This window comes from Pieris napi, chromosome 8 (genome assembly GCF_905475465.1).
Source record: "Pieris napi chromosome 8, ilPieNapi1.2, whole genome shotgun sequence".
Lineage (NCBI taxonomy): Eukaryota > Metazoa > Arthropoda > Insecta > Lepidoptera > Pieridae > Pieris > Pieris napi.
The window spans coordinates 10823619-10845374 of NC_062241.1; the positions used below are offsets into that span (position 1 = coordinate 10823619).

The 21756-nt window shown below is 32.8% G+C and overlaps 2 protein-coding genes across 9 annotated transcripts in view; both read left to right on the forward strand.

The window, feature by feature from the left end:
• The window catches only part of LOC125051499 (uncharacterized protein CG43867), a 315007-nt gene that overhangs the window by 1222 nt on the left and 292029 nt on the right, over positions 1–21756 (forward strand). The window lies entirely within an intron of this gene.
• Positions 412–1423, forward strand: LOC125051501. Its single transcript, XM_047651843.1, has one exon. The coding sequence runs from the start codon at positions 564–566 to the stop codon at positions 1191–1193; it is 630 nt and encodes a 209-aa protein (XP_047507799.1). The 5' UTR covers positions 412–563; the 3' UTR covers positions 1194–1423.

Sequence of the window (21756 nt, forward strand, 5' to 3'; positions counted from 1 at the left end):
AGTAGCAAAAAGTTGGCTTAAAAATATTTTACTTATATAAATGTTATTATAATTTAAAATTTAATGCTTATAGACATTTTGTTTCTGGAAATTAAAAAGACAAAGAAAATTATATAAAAATATTCTTAGTTTTTATTATTATTAAAATATTATTGTGCATGGAAATGTATGTTTGTCTTTATTATTATAAATCGTATAGGAATAAAAGAAAATCTAGAGTAGCAGGCCATTACCAGGCGTAATTTGAACGCGTAATTATTTAATGTTTAAATGACGTATAATTTGTTAATACATAATTAATAAATAATCCGTTATATATATAGACTTCGAGAGTCAATTTTCATTGTTCTTAGGGGTCATTCGTCCTACTTACCCAAAACATTTATTAGTAAAATATACAACCTACATTAAACAGTACTTCATAAAAAGCAATTACACCCTTTGACAACGTCAACTTTTTTCCCATCAAAACAGCTTTTCTCGCCAAAATTCTTCGCCAGCAAAACACACGCGTACCGAAAGTAATTAGAAATGTTCTAACTTTGTTCGAGCGCTCCTGCAAAATGTTCGGCAAAAAAACGTCCGTGAAATCCGGACATGAACGGAATGGCAGTCAGAGGGTTATCGAGGCGTTGCCCGAGGTGGCCCTAGCAGCCATCGTGACGTACAAAAAGCAAAAAGAACTCGGAGACTTTATGAGTTTCCTTCTCACAGCGCTCGAACGGAACTCGGACTGGCTCAACACGGTCGTCGGGAAGCAAGCGAACTTTAAATGTGCCTTAATGGTCGGAGCCGGCCCCAATAGATTTCAGATCCAGGAAATAATCTACCCGACAAGCGAGAGCGATATCAAATTAGAAGTGGAACTACAGGATTCTGAAGATTACGACAAATTGGCCATCACTGCAATTCTGAAGTTGAGCAACTTTGAAATTGACAATTTACTCATGTACATCAAAAATCGTCTACACGAAAACCAAGTTTTGAGGGATGATTTGATAAAAGGCAAATCGATGGGCGTGAATTTTGCAGTTTTAAGACCATTGAGCGATAAACAATATAGAGTAATGGAGAGAATTGTTGTTGGGAGTTCGTTGAGGTGTGTGGTGCCAACAAAAAAACGCCGTCGTGACGAGAAATCCAGAGTTAGATCGCCTTTGAAACGGTTCAAGCGGGAAGTGGCTTTAAAATAAAATACAATAGTTAATACAAATCAAAACTTGGCCCCAAATTGTCGGATGTAAATTATGTACTACGCATTAATAGTTTCCTATAACCAATGATTTATTGTGTGGTAACGAACCATTATGAAGATAAATGCTGCAATATAACGTTACATGATGATTTTAATGGATATAGAGCAAATATAGAGTTGTTTAAATTTTATTTTAATGCTATGCTTTAAATATATCGTTGTCAATTCGGTCGTTGTTTTATTACGAAAATTGAACTACGGAAAATATTTCGTTTACAGTTTTTGTTCACACATTTTAATATTTATTTTTAATAATAAATAAATGTCATATACAATGCTAAATCTACAATAGATTTACATATTATCTTTTCTGAAATACATGACAATTTAAGTAAACATAAACGTTACAAATAATAAAAATATTACACTTCCAATTTTAGATTTTACTAGTATTTTTGTTTAACAATACCAAATAATTATATATCGGATTAGGTACTTAACAATGCTTTTCTAAATATTAATCAGCTGCCGAATATATCAAGCTCTGGATAATTAATGGTTATTATTTTATGTTTGCGAAGAATTCGTATGAGAAGTGTCTGAACTCCTAGGTTGGTTTCTGAAGATGGTATTTGGAAGTTAAAATAGAGATAGCATACTTTTTATTGCTTAATGGTTGGACTAAAATATGCTTCTATCTATATACTTTGTTACAAAAGATTAATTAATTAGTTAATGTCCGGTTTCTATATTAACAGTAATTGGACTTTGATTTCTGAGAATCGGAATCTACTCGTAGATTATATTTTTTTATTTAGACCTGAAAGTAACTTAATAATCGTGATTTCCAGGATAAATCGGTCTTACGCGAGTAATAGAAAGTAAGTTTCACTTAAAAGGTGTGTAATTTTCTCTATAATCCCTATTTTATAATTATTGAACTAAAATAAATAGATCTGTGTAGGAACTTGTAAGGAAGGAAGGTTTTATAGAATAGATTTTAGTTTTGTAAAGCTTATTTCGTGGTTTGCCGTGGAATTTTGATCATACTTGTAAATATATCAAACTTGATGGGCCCTTTCGGTATATTAATCTGCAAACATACATTACATATAGAACATGCTTCATTTGGCAGTAGCGCGAAGCGGCGAGATCGATATCGCGGATTCAGGCCAGCAGTGCGCACACCTAATAGCTTTAGGAAATCCTTTTTTCTCATAAAATCCTAGGTCATAAAAAATCCACACTTATTATATTTTTTAAGCATTTTTCTATTACTTTTTTCCAACTACCTAAGGCCGTTTTCCTCTTACTGACTATGTATTAAACAATACAGTTGTTAACGAAAATAACTGTCCTTTTAATTCTTCTACAACTAAAACTTTTCCCACTCAAACCGTACAGTCAGATTAATTTTTTTGCAATTTATGCCACAGAGTAATGAGATACCATACATAGGCCTATAGAGCGTTTATGAGTAAGAATGATAGTCACCGGATAGTTCCATTAACGCTATCAATCTTCGGAAACAAAAATATAATAACTATGTTAGTATTCGACTATGGATGAATAATAATTTAAGCAACAGCCCTAATACAGAAGTGGCAATTGGCAAGCATATAGCAAGATGCATAGTTAAAAGGTGGTCTTTAAAGACAACTATATGAAGCAAGGGGAAGAAGGAGAAGTGGACTCCCTAAAAAAAGGTGGATATATAGATATAGTAGCGGGAAGCGAACGGAGAAAGAAAGCGGAGAGATATTTGGAAAAAGCTGGAGGAGGGCTTCCGATCAATGGTGCTGCAGGAAGTTAGGATATCGAGTGACAGGAAAATAAATAAAATAAATAAAATAAATAAAATAAATAAAATAAATAAAATAAATAAAATAAATAAAATAAATAAAATAAATAAAATAAATAAAATAAATAAAATAAATAAACATAACAAATACAAACTGTATATCCAACATTTGTAAAGATTATAAATCAACGGCATTTATTTTTATTTTTGTAAGAGCAACAGCGGTGATGAAAAACATTTGCAATCGAGGAGTCAGTATCTTAAAAGCGGCCTTTAGTTTATCGTCGTCAGCAAAACTTATTACTGAGAGGGCAATACCGGTAATAAATCACATAACTATTACGCCAATTACCCAACGGTCAGCGCGGTAATCCCTACAAGGACTTAGAAAAAGGGCAAGGATCGACCCGTAATCATTCAAATTGATTTATTTCTATAACCAGATTGGGCGAGCAACTTTTTTAACTTCGCCTTGGACGCGGAAAACGCATCCATGACACACGGTCAAGCGTTATTTTAAGTACAGGCCAATTTGTCTATGAACAAATATGACCATAATGGACCCTATGTCGGCTTGCTTATAAAGAATTTTGTGTTACAGATTGGATGTGTGAGCTAAAACGTGTGGCGGAATTTTTAAATAAAAGAATTAGATTTAAGACTAATATATTGAATAACGTAATTACTACTTTATTTAATAGTATTAGCTCGAATGTTTTGTTTTTTAGTTCTGGAATTTTGATGCCGAATTCTGCCTTATAATATAAATTTTAGGACCCTAAAAATGAGATCATTGCTAGTGCTTTAATAACTCATAACACAGTCCTAAGTTTAATTTAAACTATAGTTGGGTTGATAAGTTACTTCTTTTAAAGAGGTAAATAAAAATGAAACAGAATTGCTAGTTACGGGGTTACAAATAAACTTCAATATTAATAAATGCTTCGAGGTTTTAAATTATAATAGACAGTCTAGAAAAAAGAGTTTGATAAATTTAATTTAACAGTCACCAACTATCGCAGAAAGTATAGTAAAAAGCGTTGGACATTGGCATTTTACTCTGGCCACAGATTCATATTGTTTCCGTCTCGCTTTTTTTTTTTTTTTTTTGTATTCTTCAACAAATTATGAAAATGAACTTGTCTCAAAAATATTTTTTTTTAGTTTGTTTAAGAATATGTGTTAGCCAAAACGTCATCGTGAATTTATGAATTTTTTTCAATCCAAAATGTTTTCCCAAAATGGCTACTAAGCGTCATTCGCCCCATAATTGCTTGGAAAACATTAAAGATATAATTTAAGGAAGATTACAGGACATTTTTTACCTTCAATTTTTATTTTAAACATTGCAAGGGATTTTGAGAGCACCTCGCGAAATGGCATTTAAGATTTAATGCTATTACAATAATGACACGCTGGGCGTTATTATTACTGTGCACCTCGTAACTGTGATTTAAAACCGTGAAATATTCGGATATTTTTGAATTTTATCGTTCTAGTATTAAATTTCTCGTATGATTTGGTTTATTACATACTATGGCAGGGTAATGTAGGATATTCAAGCCGCTATTTTAAAGAAGCCACAAGAGAACAGGAGAGCCTAGTGACTTCGTAATGTCTTTGATGTCTTAGAAGTTCGATTCCCAGTTGGATACGATCTCCAATTAAATTTGTAACTATGTAACGGTTGTATACCAACAAAAAATTATTAATGAAGTCGATGAATATGTGATAGATAACAGAAATTGCGCGTCTCGCGGCGGCCATAGATTCGTGTAATTGACTTTTGACCTGTCTCATGTAAAGTAATGAATATTGTAACACTATTTTGTTCGAACATACAACCGACTTCAGACCAAAAGTATAGAATCGAATTTTAAAACTTCCATTTTCAAGTGACGAAAAAGATTTTGTTCAATTAGTTTTTAATCCAAATTCTGAATTTATCTGTCCACAGACTGAGGCATGCTTTTCAAACAAAGAAACATTACGTAATTGTATTCTTATTTTGAATTATGTTATAACACAGATTACAAATAAATTAAAAACAAAACTGATGTTACTTTTGCTTGATATTATCTGTCTAATGTTATATTGGCTGTTAGTTCAAATAGGGTAATACAAGATTGTGGGCATAGTGGAGAGCAGCTACTGCACCTTCTGCAATAATTCTGTTGGTGATATCGAACATTTCATATTTATATGTAAGTGCTTTTCATTTGACAGATTGATTCTTGTTAGTGAAATTAGTGACACAGTGGAAAACTAAGTGACCTCCCGCCGCCTGAGTGATATGTTAAAAAATATATCCTATTACGTGCCTCTATATAAATTCATCAAAAATACAGTGGGGAAATTATAATAAACCGAATAGAAATACTCAAGACTTGGCCTAAAGGTCTAGATACCAGGCCATAAACTCAAAAAAAAAAAATAACACACGATTGTATAAATAAAATAACAATGACAACAGTTGGTCTGGGCCTGAGGGTTAAACCGGTGCACATCTGTCGCAATACATCGACCCCGGGTCCGCACCTGCTTCCTGTCAACCTGCAATGTTTGAAGGATGTATCAAGTGGATCCTTGAGTGAATTTTTACGATCATTACCTGTTATATCGCCGACATGAGTAATGTGGGTCGTGAATTGAAATCCATATAAATATGTAAGATTTTACGTCGTCGTTACATAAAATTTAGTTTAGCTATAAGCATAACTCGATGTTTTTTTTTATATTATGGCAATAGGTTTCACTTTACGCCAGTTTCAAGTAAAAGATTGGGACACTACATGCGAGAAAAAATAAACAAGTCATCAAAAGGAAATTAAGGGATAAGCTAGTTAAAATAGAAAATATGTACATAAACGTATTAAATTTAATTATTATTATTGATTATGAAAGAAGATGCTACATTATAATACAATAATTGGATAAAACAGAACATGAAGTAATTGTCAGGAATTCAGAAAGTAGGTGCGTAACTCCATGTTTTGACTTTTCAGCCATCGTGGGCCACGAAAGACTGACATATCAAATTCACAGAATATGATAGTTGCCATATTAACGTCATCTATTGCCCCAAAACCAATCTCGCTTAAAACTTTTTAAATTGAGCGAACTATTACATAAATCTTATATTCAGCTGAATTAAAATAAATAAATAGCAACTTACAAATAAATAAATATAAATCAGTGGCGCTACAACCTCTTTAGACTGGGCCACAGATACCTGTATCTATTTCATGATCATTTGTCAATAGGCTAGTAGATGATCAGCCTCCTGTGCCTGACACACGCCGTCAAATTTTAGGGTCTTAAGGCAAGCCGGTATTGAACCTTCGACCTCAGGGATGAGAGTCGCACGCTGAAGCCACTAGGGCAACACTGTTCTTGTGTAATATATAATATAGTAAAAGCATTATCCAGCTGTGACTTTAAGCATTTTTTCATCGCATCAGCAATTTTCTTACAAGTTTATCGTTGAATTTCCTCATAAATTCTTCGAGTATCTTCCATTTTTTGATAAATGCGACGTGGAGGTTCGACGTGTGCCCTAAAAAGGTTTTTGATAATATCGGAGGGACAAATTTGTGTCGTGTATGCTTAACTGACTCTGAGAAAAGCCAGGATATATATAAAAATATACTATTATTGAGTGGGCCAACATGTATTATGCTGAACATGTTTTAGTAGTATTTATGTACATGTACAAAGTCGATTACTCTTTGCAATAAGTTTTATATACGTCTAAAATATACAGATCTCTACAGAAACTCTAAAATTATACTAATTGTATAGTCTGTGAAATTTGCATAAAGATCTATTGACATTATCACCTAACTGTAGCTAATTACTGTAGTAAGTGTAAGTGTAATTTACTGTACCAGTGGATTAATTGTTTATTGTTATAGAAATGTGTTAGTTTTCCCAATTTATTTTAGAAGAATGTGACCGTCAGCTCGACATTGTATTAACTTGATTGATTTGTAACTGATACAATATATAATTCTTTACTTTGATTTTTTATAAGTGTACATAGTTGCCAATATGAATAAATAAATGTTAATTTAATTTATTATACACAGCGTACGTCTTTCAATATAATGTAGATTATATTATGTATAATATATGATGAAAGAAACACATTTAATGTTGCTAAAATATGTAGTTTAAGAAACGACATTTAGAGTTTGTTACTTTACATGAGAACACTTTTATCCTATTTCTTTTATAATCCAAAATGTCCTAACATAAAAAATTTCGAATCAAAATTTATATTTCACGCCAAAACTCATCGTCTTTTCCACAGACTAACAAACCAATTCATTGATACAGTTAACACATAATAGATAATTAATAATCTAAAGCATCTCATCTAAGAAATATAATTATTTCTTTACAAATATTATTATACATATTATATAAATTAATAAGCTCAATGCTAGAAGAAGCATTGAAATTATAAATTTTAGGTTAGTTTTACATTGATCAAGTCAGGCTGACAGCACAACAGCGTGGAGACTTTAGAGGTAATATTCAGACTCAATCCCTAAGTATTAGACACCGTAATAGACTTGACAAACGTATGTCTAACTCAGCAGTATATCGACTCTGATTATCCTATTGCAATGCAGCCGTTTATTAGTCTATCCGAGGTTCAGAAAAAAGGTTCTTCACATACCCAAGTGACGTCAAAATGTGCGGCAAATGGCCTAGGACGCTTACATTAAATAAACCAAAGCGAAAATGATTCGATGTTCCTTTCAAAGCATAAATGAGTTTCGCTCTCACTGAAATTATGCTAACTGCTAAAACAGGGACCACGAAGCCAACGAAAATATTAATGAATATTAATATTATCTTTTCTGCGACGAAAATCAGATATTCATAGCCACTTTGGTTATATGTCGCCGTCAAATTCACATTTTCATCACATTTTTTGACAGTTTACCCGTAACTCAAAATTTCATCAGCATCACCTTGATGGCTGGAAGACGGACGCTAAACGCTTAAACGGACCGCTCAACTAGACATTTTCTTCTGCGAACTAGCGAACTATAGAATCGACTGCCGGTGGAGGTGGGTCCATGGGAGGTAAGGCCACCAATTGTTTAAAAATGGGCATACTCCAAAGGCCGGCAACGCAATCAATAAAATATGTGTACATAGGCTGCGATGACTGCCCTTTTTGGGCGGCATTTAGGCTCGTTTGGCCTATAAAAAAACACGTGTGTGTACACGCGTTAGAAGTTATAACTTATACTTCTTTGGCGTAACAATATAAAAATCTTTTTAAAAATTGTATCTTACGCCTTATTCTACGTTTGTAGAAAAAATGTATTTAATACATTGAAAGTTTTATTATAACGCATTATCCAGTTAAATAAAGTTTATTCATATATTAAAATAAAATTATTTCTACATAATTAAAGAAATGAATTTTTTATTTTAAATGTTGACTATGCTTTATGAGAAGTTATGGGTATGTATTATATTCGCAGATGGAATAAAATAATAAAATACACGTGACGAAAAATTTTGCCCCAGTCCCAAACATAGTCCTAAACCCAGTCCTTTATAAATTCATGGTCATAATTAAAAAGTTATTTACAGTTCATTAAACTATATATATTTCCGCCTAATACGTCTTTTGGCAGATAAACATTTTAGCAAAAATATTACTTTTGTATAAAAATGCGAAATAAAAAACACACATTATTCTTAGCCTATATAACGTAATATATGAGGGTACTTGAAAGGGATAATTTCACGCATAATGTAACCCGTCCGAGTCCGTATATTTCGACATTCGTCATCCTGCTTTCGCGAGAAATGGTCGTGTATTGCTTTTTTCGCGTTTGCTTAAATGTTAGATTATTAAGAATGTATGGAAAGCAAATAAAAAATATATTATTGTATTGTCTTTTATTAACATAACTTTTACACATTTAAGTTTGTTATGGAAGAGCTGACACAGGTATATTTTTACTTAAAAACAATCCAAACCTCCACATAATGAATTGTTGTCAAACGAATAAACACATTTTCATTTATATTTTATATACTTTTTAATAATGCCTGAAAATATAGATACTAAAATATAATATTATAAATCATCATTTAAATATTATATTAATATATGCCTCGCAATATAAACAGACTTTTATTAACGGTTTACGTTTCGACTTAAATTAATTCTATCTCTAAAGATAAAGCTTTTAAAGAAAAAACTTTTTAACCGGATTAAAGTTATGTATTATTATAAATTTACAATTATTAAACATATTTAACATATTTTTAGAGAAAGTTGCATTATCTGTATTTATTTATTAGTTTTGGCAAAAATGGCTCACGGTGTCCTCTATTTTCGCTTAAGATAAAGCTTTCATATTTCCTTCTAGAACGGATAAAGGCTATTGAGCCTAACTTCGAAACTATTTAAATTTCCACCCCTCATATCGACACCATTTTCCGAACCTGACAGGGGTCTATACATATTTATCTGGCAATATTTATGACCGACCTGAAAACGTGCGATTTTCTTGTTTCATATTTAAAGTTTGGATTCTTTATGCGATTGTCACTGTATGCGATCATGAATAAAACAAACGCATTATTTATAGCGTAGTCCGGTTGAGGATTGAATAAGGTTTTATGTTGCAAAACTGGTTATGAGAGTGATAGTATTACCAGTATAACACGGTAGACATTTCGGTCAAACTGTTGTTGTTGTACTGTCTAGGTGTTCAAACTTCCAAATCTAGACGCGAAACAGATGTATGTATTAAGATTTAAGACAGATAAAGCAACGTTAAAGCTGCTTTATTTCTTCTAAGACATTTATCAAAGTTAATTCACAGACGCCGGAGGTATACTAAACACCTTAGAATCATAAAACTGGGACTGGTTACAATTACGGTTAGTATTATAGTTATAGAAACCGACCGTTAGAATAAAAACTCATTGACGCACTTGACATTATTTATTTTAAAACAGGGGACAAACGTGCAGGAGGCTCACCTTATGTTAAGTAACACCGCCCATGGGAACTCACATTGAGAGCCGCAAGTGCGTCGTTGGCCTTTTAATAATTGGTACGCTCTTTTTTTGAAGGACCCGAAGTCGAATTGATTCGGAAATACTTTAATGGCCAGCTGGTTCCACTGGTGAACGCGGCAAAAACTGTCATAAAAATTCGTATGATTTATCTGTTTCGAAGTTTTTATGAAAAACAGTAACAATCTCAGTATTTCGTTTATTATAGGTAGGGGAGACCGGGTACAAAAGTAACGGCGGGTCGAAAGTAACAAATGCTCTCTAGATTCATCCAATGGTCGAACACAGCTTCGCCGCCGTCAGGCGATAGCTAAGAGCGCCCCCCTCACTTGTAGTTAGTCGCCGCGTACTTCAAGCACTGTTAGGTTGTGTGAGAGGATACTATGTGGTTTTACAAACCAAAAGTAAGTTTTTCGATATTTTGTTATTTAATGTTTACATAGTCGTAAAAGGATGGTAGTAATCTGAATGTTTGCATATCTATTCTTGATTAGATTGATTGTACATTGTTTAAATTTGTTTTTGTTTAGCACGTTCCGTTCTAAGGTTATATTTCATGTTTCAACAAAAATGAGGAAGGGTACAAAAGTAACATAGTCCTATGGGTACACAAGTAACAAGTTACTTTTGTCCCCGTAATGATTTAATTACCTTTACTCCAACAGAATGCCGCGACAACGCATAAGAACAACTACACGACACATAAGTGTATAGAAAAGCGGCGGATAAATTTTTTTCTGAAAGGTGGCACGATAGTCAAATGGCTGGTAATGAATGGTTGACGGGTTTTTTAAAACGGCACCCGAGCCTCTGTTTGAGATCTCAGAGGTTCGACGAACATAACGTGAGCAAATTTTTTGATAATCTTGCTGAGGTAATTGATAGGTACAAATTTGAGCCAAAAGATATCTAGAATATGGATGAGACAGGGGTCCACTGTCCAAAAACTTAGCAAGATTGGCTCAAAACGGAACTGAACAAGTAGGTGCAGTAACCTCAGCAGAACGTGGAAGATTAGTAACTGTTGCTGTTGCGATTAATGCTCAAGGAGGACACATACCTCCTTTTTTCGTATTCCCATTGAAACAATTCCAAGACCACATGATACTTGAGGGTCCTGTTGGTTGTGCCGGAGCTGGCAATGCTAGTGGATGGATGCAGAATGCAGAACTTTTACTTTTTACATAAATACTTGTTTATAATAAACAAGTATGACATATAATATTGTATTAATTACCAACCTCTTCTTCTTGTTACTTTCGACCCACAACCTGTTACTTTCGACCTGCCTACGTGGTCGAAAGTAACAACTGACGTTTTTTTTTTAACTCTCTGTTATTCATATAAAACAGACCATAGTAAAATAAATCAAGATGCTAGTGTAAAGAACATAAACTGAATTTATATATGGTTATATTAATTTAATGACAATATTAAAACCTAGCCACAAATCAAGTGTGAAGTACAAAGTGTTACTTTTGTACCCGGTCTCCCCTATATTAATATATATAATAATAATAAACGAAAAAATAGTACAAGTTAATTAAGACATACATTTTTCGAGCTATTAAAACAGCGCCCTTAAGGCTTTTTCGAGTAATAAGAATTTTAAAAAGGAAATATCCGGAAGAAATAATTTATTAAACGAATCTCTTTGTTATAATTGTAAATTGCCATCGTAAAAAGGAAGGCCGATGTAATTACGTAAATTATACTTTAAGGTACTTTGATTTTTAATATCTACAAAACGAAAGGTCAATTAACATGCTAAATTCTAAAATTACGATTATGTAATAATGTAGAGATTAAACATAAATGATCCTACAAAATGCGTTCTGTGCCTCCTATTTCGAATAACTTCCAAACTTACCTACGAGGAATCGAACTCAAAACCCGAGGCCTTAAAAAAAGGAACTACCAACCCCAAACGCCTGTCTAAATTATAATAAAAAAGCGGACTCAACGAACTTTGACATGTACACGGGTCTTAAACGAATACATCTAATTGTAAAACTGTAGTAATTGTATTTGTCTAAACGATTCTCGAAGTACACACAAAAACATCAAAATCGGCTTTGGTCTTTAGTTACAAATTAAAGATATACTCATATAGTCAATAATTATCAACCCCACTTATTTTTACATTATATTAATTTATTATTTGTATGTTTTTATTATTATTTATGTACATATGTTTTTTTATGTTATACCGATTAGACCTTCCCTGAACTTTCACAAATATTACAAGGTCAAAATTAGCCAAATCGGTCCAGCCATTCTCAAGTTTTGGCGAGACAAACGAACAACAAACAATTCATTTATATATATGAGAACTGATTCTGCAAAGTATTTATTCATTTGATTTATTAGTCATAAACCTTTAACGTATATTCAAATCCCAACAAAATATTTGAAATGGAATTGTGAAATATGAGGACTTTGTTATTACGATATTTATGTCGCCTGCGTGTTCAATTAACACGGTACGGTGAAGGAAAACATCGTGAGGGTACCGGTCTTCGTACAAAAAATCGACGTGCGTCAGCCTGATTATCTATGTGTTTAAAGAGAATAACAGGAGCAGAGATGTGTGCACCTTATCTATACACAGATACACAGCGATGTAGTTAAAATATAATAAATTTCTCACGTCTAAAGGTGGCTAGAGAATTCAATCGCGGTTGGATTTAATTAAGCTTTCTCTTGGGGTTTTTCTCAATTTTATTGTACAGTTTAAATAATAAATTTAATATACCCTAAATTCCTCAAGGAGTTTACGCCAATTAAACTTTTATCCTCTATCTAATATATAAAATTCTCATGTCACAATGCTCCTCCGAAACGACTCGACCGATTCTTATGAATCTCTCAAACCCCTAAATGTTAAGGGTGGTCCACCCCAATTTTTTTTTAGATTTTTTATGATACAGCATCCACAAATATATACAACCCTTAATTTTCACCCCTCTACGATCAGACTTAATTTTTTATTTGTTAATTAAAATCTTATGACTTGAACTCTGAGGTATGTACAGTGTACACAGAGAAAAAATCACAGAAAAACCTAAAAAGTTTTCATTGCAGAAAACCGAACAGTGTCTGGGTGTAGCATAGCAAAATGTTCCATGTTGGTATGTACTAAAAAGGAAGGCTAAGTAAAATCACATTGAGGAGAAACGAAGTTCGCGAGGACAGCTAGTGTTCTATAAAAATAATAATAATAAATAAGATAAGTCTTATAGTGAAATGTATAAATCAAATATCATAAATCAAAGTTTCACGACCACATTACTGCGGAAGTCATTTTAAATATAGCTAAACATTTTATTATTTTTTTCCATTCAGTGAATACGTCTAGCTCGGGGGAGCCATGAGAGATTAATTCAACAATGCTCTTGGAGACGGCACGAAATACACCCATTGTTGTCCAACCACTAAGTAATAACTTGGCCGCCGAGACTTTTAAATCTGTCTCAAAATATAATCGTCTTAGACTGGCGATGTAATAAACTGGATAAACGAATCAAAATAAAAAGGATTTAATCTAATAAATTGATTCATAATCGTAACTTGATACACTTATTTTTAGTGTAATAAAAAAATGCCTAAACTTCAATAGATTCCTCGGAGACAATATAAAACTTAAGTTTTCAAAAGTTTAGTTCTAATTATATTGTTATAATTTGTTTTGTTTTCTTTGAAGTGTTGTGAATATGTGTGTAATGGTGAATGTGGTAAATCACAGAATTTTTTTACTTATGTAACTTTAATGACGTTGTGGTTTATGACATTTTCCTTTCAATAATTGTCAAGTAGAGGAAGGGTAAAACTTGCTGAGTTTCTTGCCCGTTCTTCTCAGAAAAAGGCCTACTGGTAGTTTTGCGAACGGATGGCGTAGTCTTGCTCTTTCGCGAATTTTATAAACGTTTTTGATATTCATAAGCATGCCCTAAGACGCATCTAAATGAATACGTATTTTGATTGATTGATAAAAAAAATAAACAAAATATATTTAAATTAATTTAATCAAACTATTAAAATTATTGGACTTAATTAAATATGACAATTGAATCGGCCCGATATGAGGTGCACGATCAATAATCTATATTTTAGACTTATTACTAATTTGATGATTTGACCGGTCCGGTATTGCATATGCAAGATTTTTTTTAAACTTGCTTGTCTTTAGAAATTCGACCGTGTCCTCCATGTACGGTTTAGGCACTCGCCCGGTACCGCACAACCCTCCCAAAGGCCGAGAACAAATTTAAATTAAATTAAAACTTGCCCTCGAACCGGGAATCGAACCCGGTACCCCTCACCTAGCTGCCACTTAATAAGACCGCTAGGCTATGAGGCCCCTTTCAGTGTTTTCAATGTTTCTGCAACTCAGAGTACAATAAACAAATCATAGATTATCAAAATCTCCTTATCAGTTATAGCTATAAATGGCTTTACTAACTCAACTTTTACAGTTTATTTTCAAATAGAAAAGTTTATATCTGTGTTGACGTTACAGCCGGGTTAGATAAAAATAAATTATTCCTTCGGGACTTGAAAGGATCGACTAAGTGATGTCCGAATTGTCCCAACACCTGAGACGGGCTTGGATATAATAGCTTTAGGATCGCACTCAAAGGACTGATGATGGACTACGTACTTTTATAGAGGTTTAGACGTTTAGTACAACAACAATACACTTCAATAAATACGTCATGACATAAGAGTCAAGAATAGCTTCTTTATGGATCTTGCCCACATATTGCATCTGTTTCAATATTCATTTATAGAGCGGTGTGTGTATGGCCTTGTGGCTTTTAGAGGCACTGAGGGACCAATATTATTATTTTTTTAAATTTCTATTTATCAATTTTTTTTTAAAGACAATTCACACCAATTGACCTAGTCCCATGCTAAGCTAGTGAAGCTTGTGTTATGGGTACTAGGCAACGGATATACATACATATTATAGATAGATCGACATATAAATACATATTTAAACACCCAAAACCTAAGCACAACACCAAATGCTCAGCACATCGATGTTCGTCTCAGTCGGGGATCGAACCCGGGACCCATGGATTCGCAGTCAGGGGTACTAACCACTAGACCAATGAGTCGTCAATATTAATATTTTTCAATGTTTTATTGTTATATTTTTTTCTTTTCGCCCATGGCGCAGGCTAATATAGTCTTTCGACCATACCGAGTCTTTTGTAGAATTTTTCCTTGAATTATCGTTTTATTGTTATTATAGCTAAATTCAAATTCAAATTCAAAAATCATTTATTCACGTAGGTAACACAATGTACACTTGTGATGCGTCATTACAGAAATACATATTAATGCTTCTAATTTTACATTTACTGCCAGTTCTCAAATCAAGGGCGTAGAACGGAAGAGAAGAACTGGCAATAAACTCTCCGCCACTCTTTTTAATCGCCATGTTTTTTTTTTTTTTTACACAACGTTTGTAAGGAGCTGCAACCATTACACCATGTTCCACAGGCTAGGTTAGGTTAGGTTAGCTATGCTAGCTAAATAGTATATAAATAATATAGAATAAGAATATTGTAAAACTGTATGTGTGTTACAATTCAATATAGATTAAGAAGTAATAATATCTGAAGTCGTACAAGTTGCCAAGCGAATTAGATCGACTCGCTATTATCCGAATTTATGGATGACGTCTTACTCATCTGACCTAATTCACTATAGGTGAATTCATGTGAAACTTAAAATTGTATCAAGATCTTTTACGACCTAATAATTCATAATAATATTTTGTATATGTGTGTGGGGTACACACATCTATTAATATTGTTATTAGTTAACGGAATAATACAATAAATAATTTTATAACGGATACTGTCGAATAACAAAAGATATATTTTTGTATTCCATGTATCGAATTAAAATTGTAATTAAGTTTGTGAATAAAGAACGAAAACCATCTAGAAATATTGTGATATGTGGTCCTTACATATGAAATTGGCGTTTTGTATGGGAGGAACAAAAGGTATATTTTTAATTAATCAAAGTATGTACCATTGCTATCTATTCACTTTTGCCATCTTATAGGCAGTTCATTGATCCCTTTACTAAAGCCTATTAGTACTATTTTATAAATAAAGTGACGCAAAGAAAAAAAAAATGAAATGAATCATTGTTTTCGAAAAACAAATGCACGAGTGAATAGCTCTAAAAAATTGAATTTGGAATTCTTAACCAGAGAAGAGACATTTGTGGTCAAAGGGGCCAGTACGACAAAACAATTTCATACGTAAGGACCTAATAATAAATGCCTTTAATACTACTACGAATACTACGTTGACGTCAGCAAATCAGTTCTGGTAAATCTTTCCTTTATAATATACTAGCAGACCGGCCAAGCGTTGGAAACGGTAGAAGAACACCAGTCATGGGGACCACCATGCTTTTTCGGTGGTTATGCCATTAAATTGTAGCTTATGTGAAACGTTGGTACTTTCAACACAGCGCCATCAGTTAGAATTGTGAATCAAATAATAAACAAATATTTTGCAATAAAATAACATTGCGGGTGTAAATTGAGATGTAAGCTCGTTATATCAAACTGCACACGGTGTGCAAATTTGATTAAAATCGGTTCAGTAGTTTAGGAGCCCATAGCGGACAAACAGCGTGATATGTAATTTATATATATTAAGATTAAGTTATATGTGTCGATATAACTTAATGTTTGTGTAACGTTGATGAACCTTGATATTTCGCGACGGAGTGTTTAGGGACCTTCAAAAGAAGAGCGTACTCAAAGGCCAGCAACGCACTTGCAAACCTCCTGGTGTTTCGGGTGTCCATAGGCAGCACGCACTTAACTTTAAGTGACCCGCTTGCTCGTTTGGCTGCTGTCCTATAAAATGAAAAATTTAAATAGATAAATATAGGAATATAAACTTCCGATTTATAATGTAATTTCCTCATGATGTCCGCGGCGAAACCTTGAACTTACTACAGGGGAATCCATAAAACAATAGTAGAAATAATCAGGGGTTAGGGGAAGAACTTTAAAGCTCAAAACTTGTATTATTTAATAGTGTGACCCTTACATTATCTACTAATGTATATAATATACAAAATTTACACGCAAACTGTCGATTTAATTTCAGTTTCAAGCCTTATTGGGTCAAATCCCTTTAATAGTATCTATAGGATGGCCAAGTTGAAGCGGCCAGTTTGGTATGTTATTTTATGTGAAATTATACATCGTAATTATTTAAATTAATTAAAATAGGCTTTGTTTGCTATTTTATTTATTATTTATTTAAGTTATTAATGGCACTTAAAAAAATTGCTAGGTTAAAAGACAAATGCGATTTATATCCGTCCATATTCTAAGTTGTATCTCAAGTCAAAATCTCGTCTCTTAAATGTTAAACACACAGAAAAATGGTGTGACAGCTTGAAGTTTGAGTCACAGTAAATTAACTTAAATTCAAACAAATAACGTAAAATATTTTAATAAGTTTTGTTTGGAATTAAAGTGTTAAATTCGGTCCAGTTATTTAAATTGGCCTTGTTATTTTGGTTCTAGTATAACCATGTGCCCAAACCACATTATTGGAGTATGTGGTGTAAAATAAGCTTATTCCCAATAGTTTCTGTTTTAATATAGCATCGGTTACGCAAATGTTACAATTCGAACTTGATATTATCTAAATAAAGTTAAATGTTTTGTTATTAGATAGTTAACAGCTTAGCTAATAGGAAAAGAAGGGGCTTCAAATATAATGTGTGAGAAAACTTCGTACTTAAGATATTTTAATATGATAACATTATGAATACTATTAACTAAAATATTATCATTTGTTTAAATGTAATTGTAATTGTCTAGTGGCTTCAGCGTGCGACTCTCATACCTGATGTCGTTGGTACGATCCCCGGCTGTGCACCAATGGAATTTCATTCTATGTGCGCATTTAACAATTGCTCGAACGGTGAAGGAAAACATCGTGAGGAAACCGACATGTCTTAGACACAAACATTCGACGGCGTGTGTCAGGCACTGGAGGCTAATCACCTACTTGCCTATTAGATTTAAAAATGATCATGAAACAGATTCAGAAATCTGAGGTCAACACCTAAAGAGGTTGTAGCGCCACTGATTTATTTTTATAAGAATTAATATTTATTTCCAACACACAAATATACAGTAATAATTATATAAGTTATAATTAAACATCGATAAATAGAAAATTAAAATAAATTTAACAACTTTGATCCCCTTGCAGTATACCTTTAATGCTGGCAGCATTTCCTCGCTGTAATGCCATTAATTATTTATAAATTATTATTATACTATATTCATAACCAGCGACGCTTTAAATGACTTTTAGTTCTAATTCTATGCGGAGGTCCTGCACCAGATTAATAATAAATACTGGCAAAATCCCAAATATGATTTAATAATTCAAACTAGAAAACTTTCTAAGTAGCGCCCATTTAAGTCCCTTTGGAGACATAACTTTAGATAATTTAGACTATTATAAGAAAAAGAGCAATGTTATATTTAACTTGTACAGAGTGGATATTTCTGTGACATATTCAAAATTTCATCATCAACACCTTGATCGCTGGAAGTCTTCCACGGTCCGCTTCACAAGACACATTTTTTTGCGAACTAGCGAACTGTGGATTCGGTCCTGGTGGGGGTCTTCCCTGTGCTATACGACGTTCAATTGTTTAGAGAAAGAGTATAATCCTTCAAAGGCCGGCAACGCACCTACTAAAATGGGTGTCTATGGGCTGCAGTGACCTTTTTGGGTGTCCCGTAGGCTTTCGCCCCCTATTCTAAAAAAAAAGACTTAATTCGTCAATAGATACAATTGAATTTAGTATACAAATTTAAAGCCTACTTGCAGGTTTTCGAGGTGCGAAACTAATTTTAATTGTCAGTATCACAATTTCCGCAATTTCAATATTTAGACATATTAAATGGAATTTGTTACATATATATAGTAGTTATTTTGTACATTTGCTGAATTATACTGTAATCGACTTATAACAAATACATAGTATAAAACATTGCTTATGATGGTTAAGAAAAGGAAAACTTGAGTATTTCGGACACGTTTTACGTAACTCCAAAAAACACGAGCTCCTTCAACTAATCATACAAGGCAAGGCAGGTAGAAGGAGATCTGGCCGGCTGCACGTCTTGGTTGAAAAACTTAAGACTATGGTTTGGTCAAAGCACCAAGTCATTGCTTAGAAGCGCGGCATCCAAAATTAAACTAGCCATGTTGATCGCCAACCTTCGCAAGGAGATGGCACTATAAGAATATGAAACATTATAACGTTTTAACAAAATCCTTGCATAATATACAATAAAGACCGCCTCTGATTGGTTGTATGAACGAGATAAATTCTAATACGACCAAACTTTTTTTACGGTTTTTCCAATAGATAGGAAGCGTCCTCAGGAGTATATTTAAAAAAAAATGGTATCGGGTAAATATTTATAAATACTTTTGCAAATTTTCGAACCTTTTTGTAGTAAAATATTATGTGTTGCATCTCTGGCTATATTTTTAGTGTTATTGTTTGTTATTATAAACATATATATTATACTAGTAGACTCGGCCAAGCGTTGCTGTGGCTAAGGTTTTTGTTACAGATGTTAAATAGTATCTTATGTGAAACGTTGGTACTTTCAACACAGCTGCAGCGCGGCGCCATCTGTTAGAATTGTGATTTGGGACTGTCAAATAATAACAAACAGACAAATAATTAGCAATAAATTAAAATTGCGACTATAATTTGAGATTTAAACTATCCTATCTTTCAAGTTGGATCGAACTGCACATGGTGTGCAAATTTGATTGATATCGGTTCGGTAGTTTAGGAGTCCATTGAGGACAAACATTGTGACACGAGATTTAGATATATTGTTAGTTGTAGGATTACGAAAAAATAAATTAATAGATATAATGAAAAATACTTGTTAAAATACACGAAAACCACGCAATCAAAAGCCGCAACAAAAAGACCTAAAGAAAAAAACTATCTGCATAAACAAGAACTAATACGAGTATGTATCGTCGATATTTACTGCGGACGGCGTGTACAAACACATTGTTTATAAGTAAACGAAAAATTATGAGTGAAGTGCCAACAGAACCCTTTCTTCTATTCTCGGATGGTAACAATTATAACAAATTAATACAAATTTTCACCTGTTATTTTCTTTTTTTTTCCTTTACTTAATTTTAAAAGACAAATTTGGCCCAAGTAAATTTTCAAGTGAAAATGTTATGAGTAATAAACATCGTTGTGTGTGTGTGTCAGAATGGCCATTGAAAGTATACTGGAGTGTTAAGCTATAATGTAAGTCAATGGCTTTGACGACTAATCCCACTACGACACACTAATGGAGCATTATCTGTGATCATACACAAATCTCTTGTGACATCCAATTATCTATGCCATTAGATTTTAATTGGCTATATCGAATTTAATACACCGACGATATGAATATTTTAATACTGTTATTTATTTATTTAGATATCAAGCTTACAAAATCTTACATCTAAAATGTGTGACAATTAATGCAAGCATAAGTATCTCAAAAAAAAATCAAATAGAAATTTAAAAAAAATAGAAAGAAAAAGAAAAATCATCATCAAAACAGCGAAATTAGGTTTGAGAAAGGCACCCCACAATGCTTTCTCTAAAACCGATCCGCCCACTACCGAATATATTCAGCTCCGGATAAGCTGTGTTCAATTTGTTAAAATCGCGAAGAATTCGAACGAGAGGTGCCTCCTACAACTGTTATTTGTTAAGGCAAATTAAAATTCACATTTATATACGTTTAAATTTTACGCAAATCTTTGCCAGCACATATTTAATAACAATTCTCAGTGGTAGTACTATCCCTCAAACGCTTTTTATTTTAATATTATAAATGTTTTTATCGAGTATTTATTTATTTATTTAAAAAGCTTGCCAATACTCGGCACAATGATAAATTAGTACCAATATTTGAAGAAACCTAACATTTGAAATGTTTATGTGCCTTATATTGCGGAGCTAGCGTTGGTTACCTTAAAGCCCAAAAGGAAACCTGAATTTCTTGACTTGTTTTAGACATAGACATAGACATAACATTAATTACAAACGAAAATACACACACATAAACACACAAAATAACAATACTTAAAGAAAAAAAAAATAAGACATCAAAAACAATTACAATTTAAAATTAAAATTAAAAATTCCCTTTTGCCATTCAGTTCGCTTCCAGTGTGCAATGTGTGTGTACTGTGGTTGTAATTGGCCCTGGCTCAGCATTATGCTGAGGAGCAAAAAGTTCCACAGCGCTGGTCATTCTGCCAGAGACCACAGCAGCTAGTTTGCGCCCCTAATAAAATAAAATAAATAATAATAATACCAAGTAGAAAAATAATAATAATAATATTAAAGTTAGAAGTGTGAGTAAATCGTGTGTAACGGTGTATAATAAAAAAAAATTTAGGCGCGAATAGTCCGTTTTAAACTTATTCATAAACAAACTTCAATAGCTGGTATTGAATATTGTCCTTTGTCAAGTCTCACCTTGAAAATAGAGAAACGTGACCAAACTTTCCTAATAAAGTTAAGAGCGTTTGTTTACAAGTGACGATCATTATTAGTACAAGCGAATTTATTTAAATTATAAAAC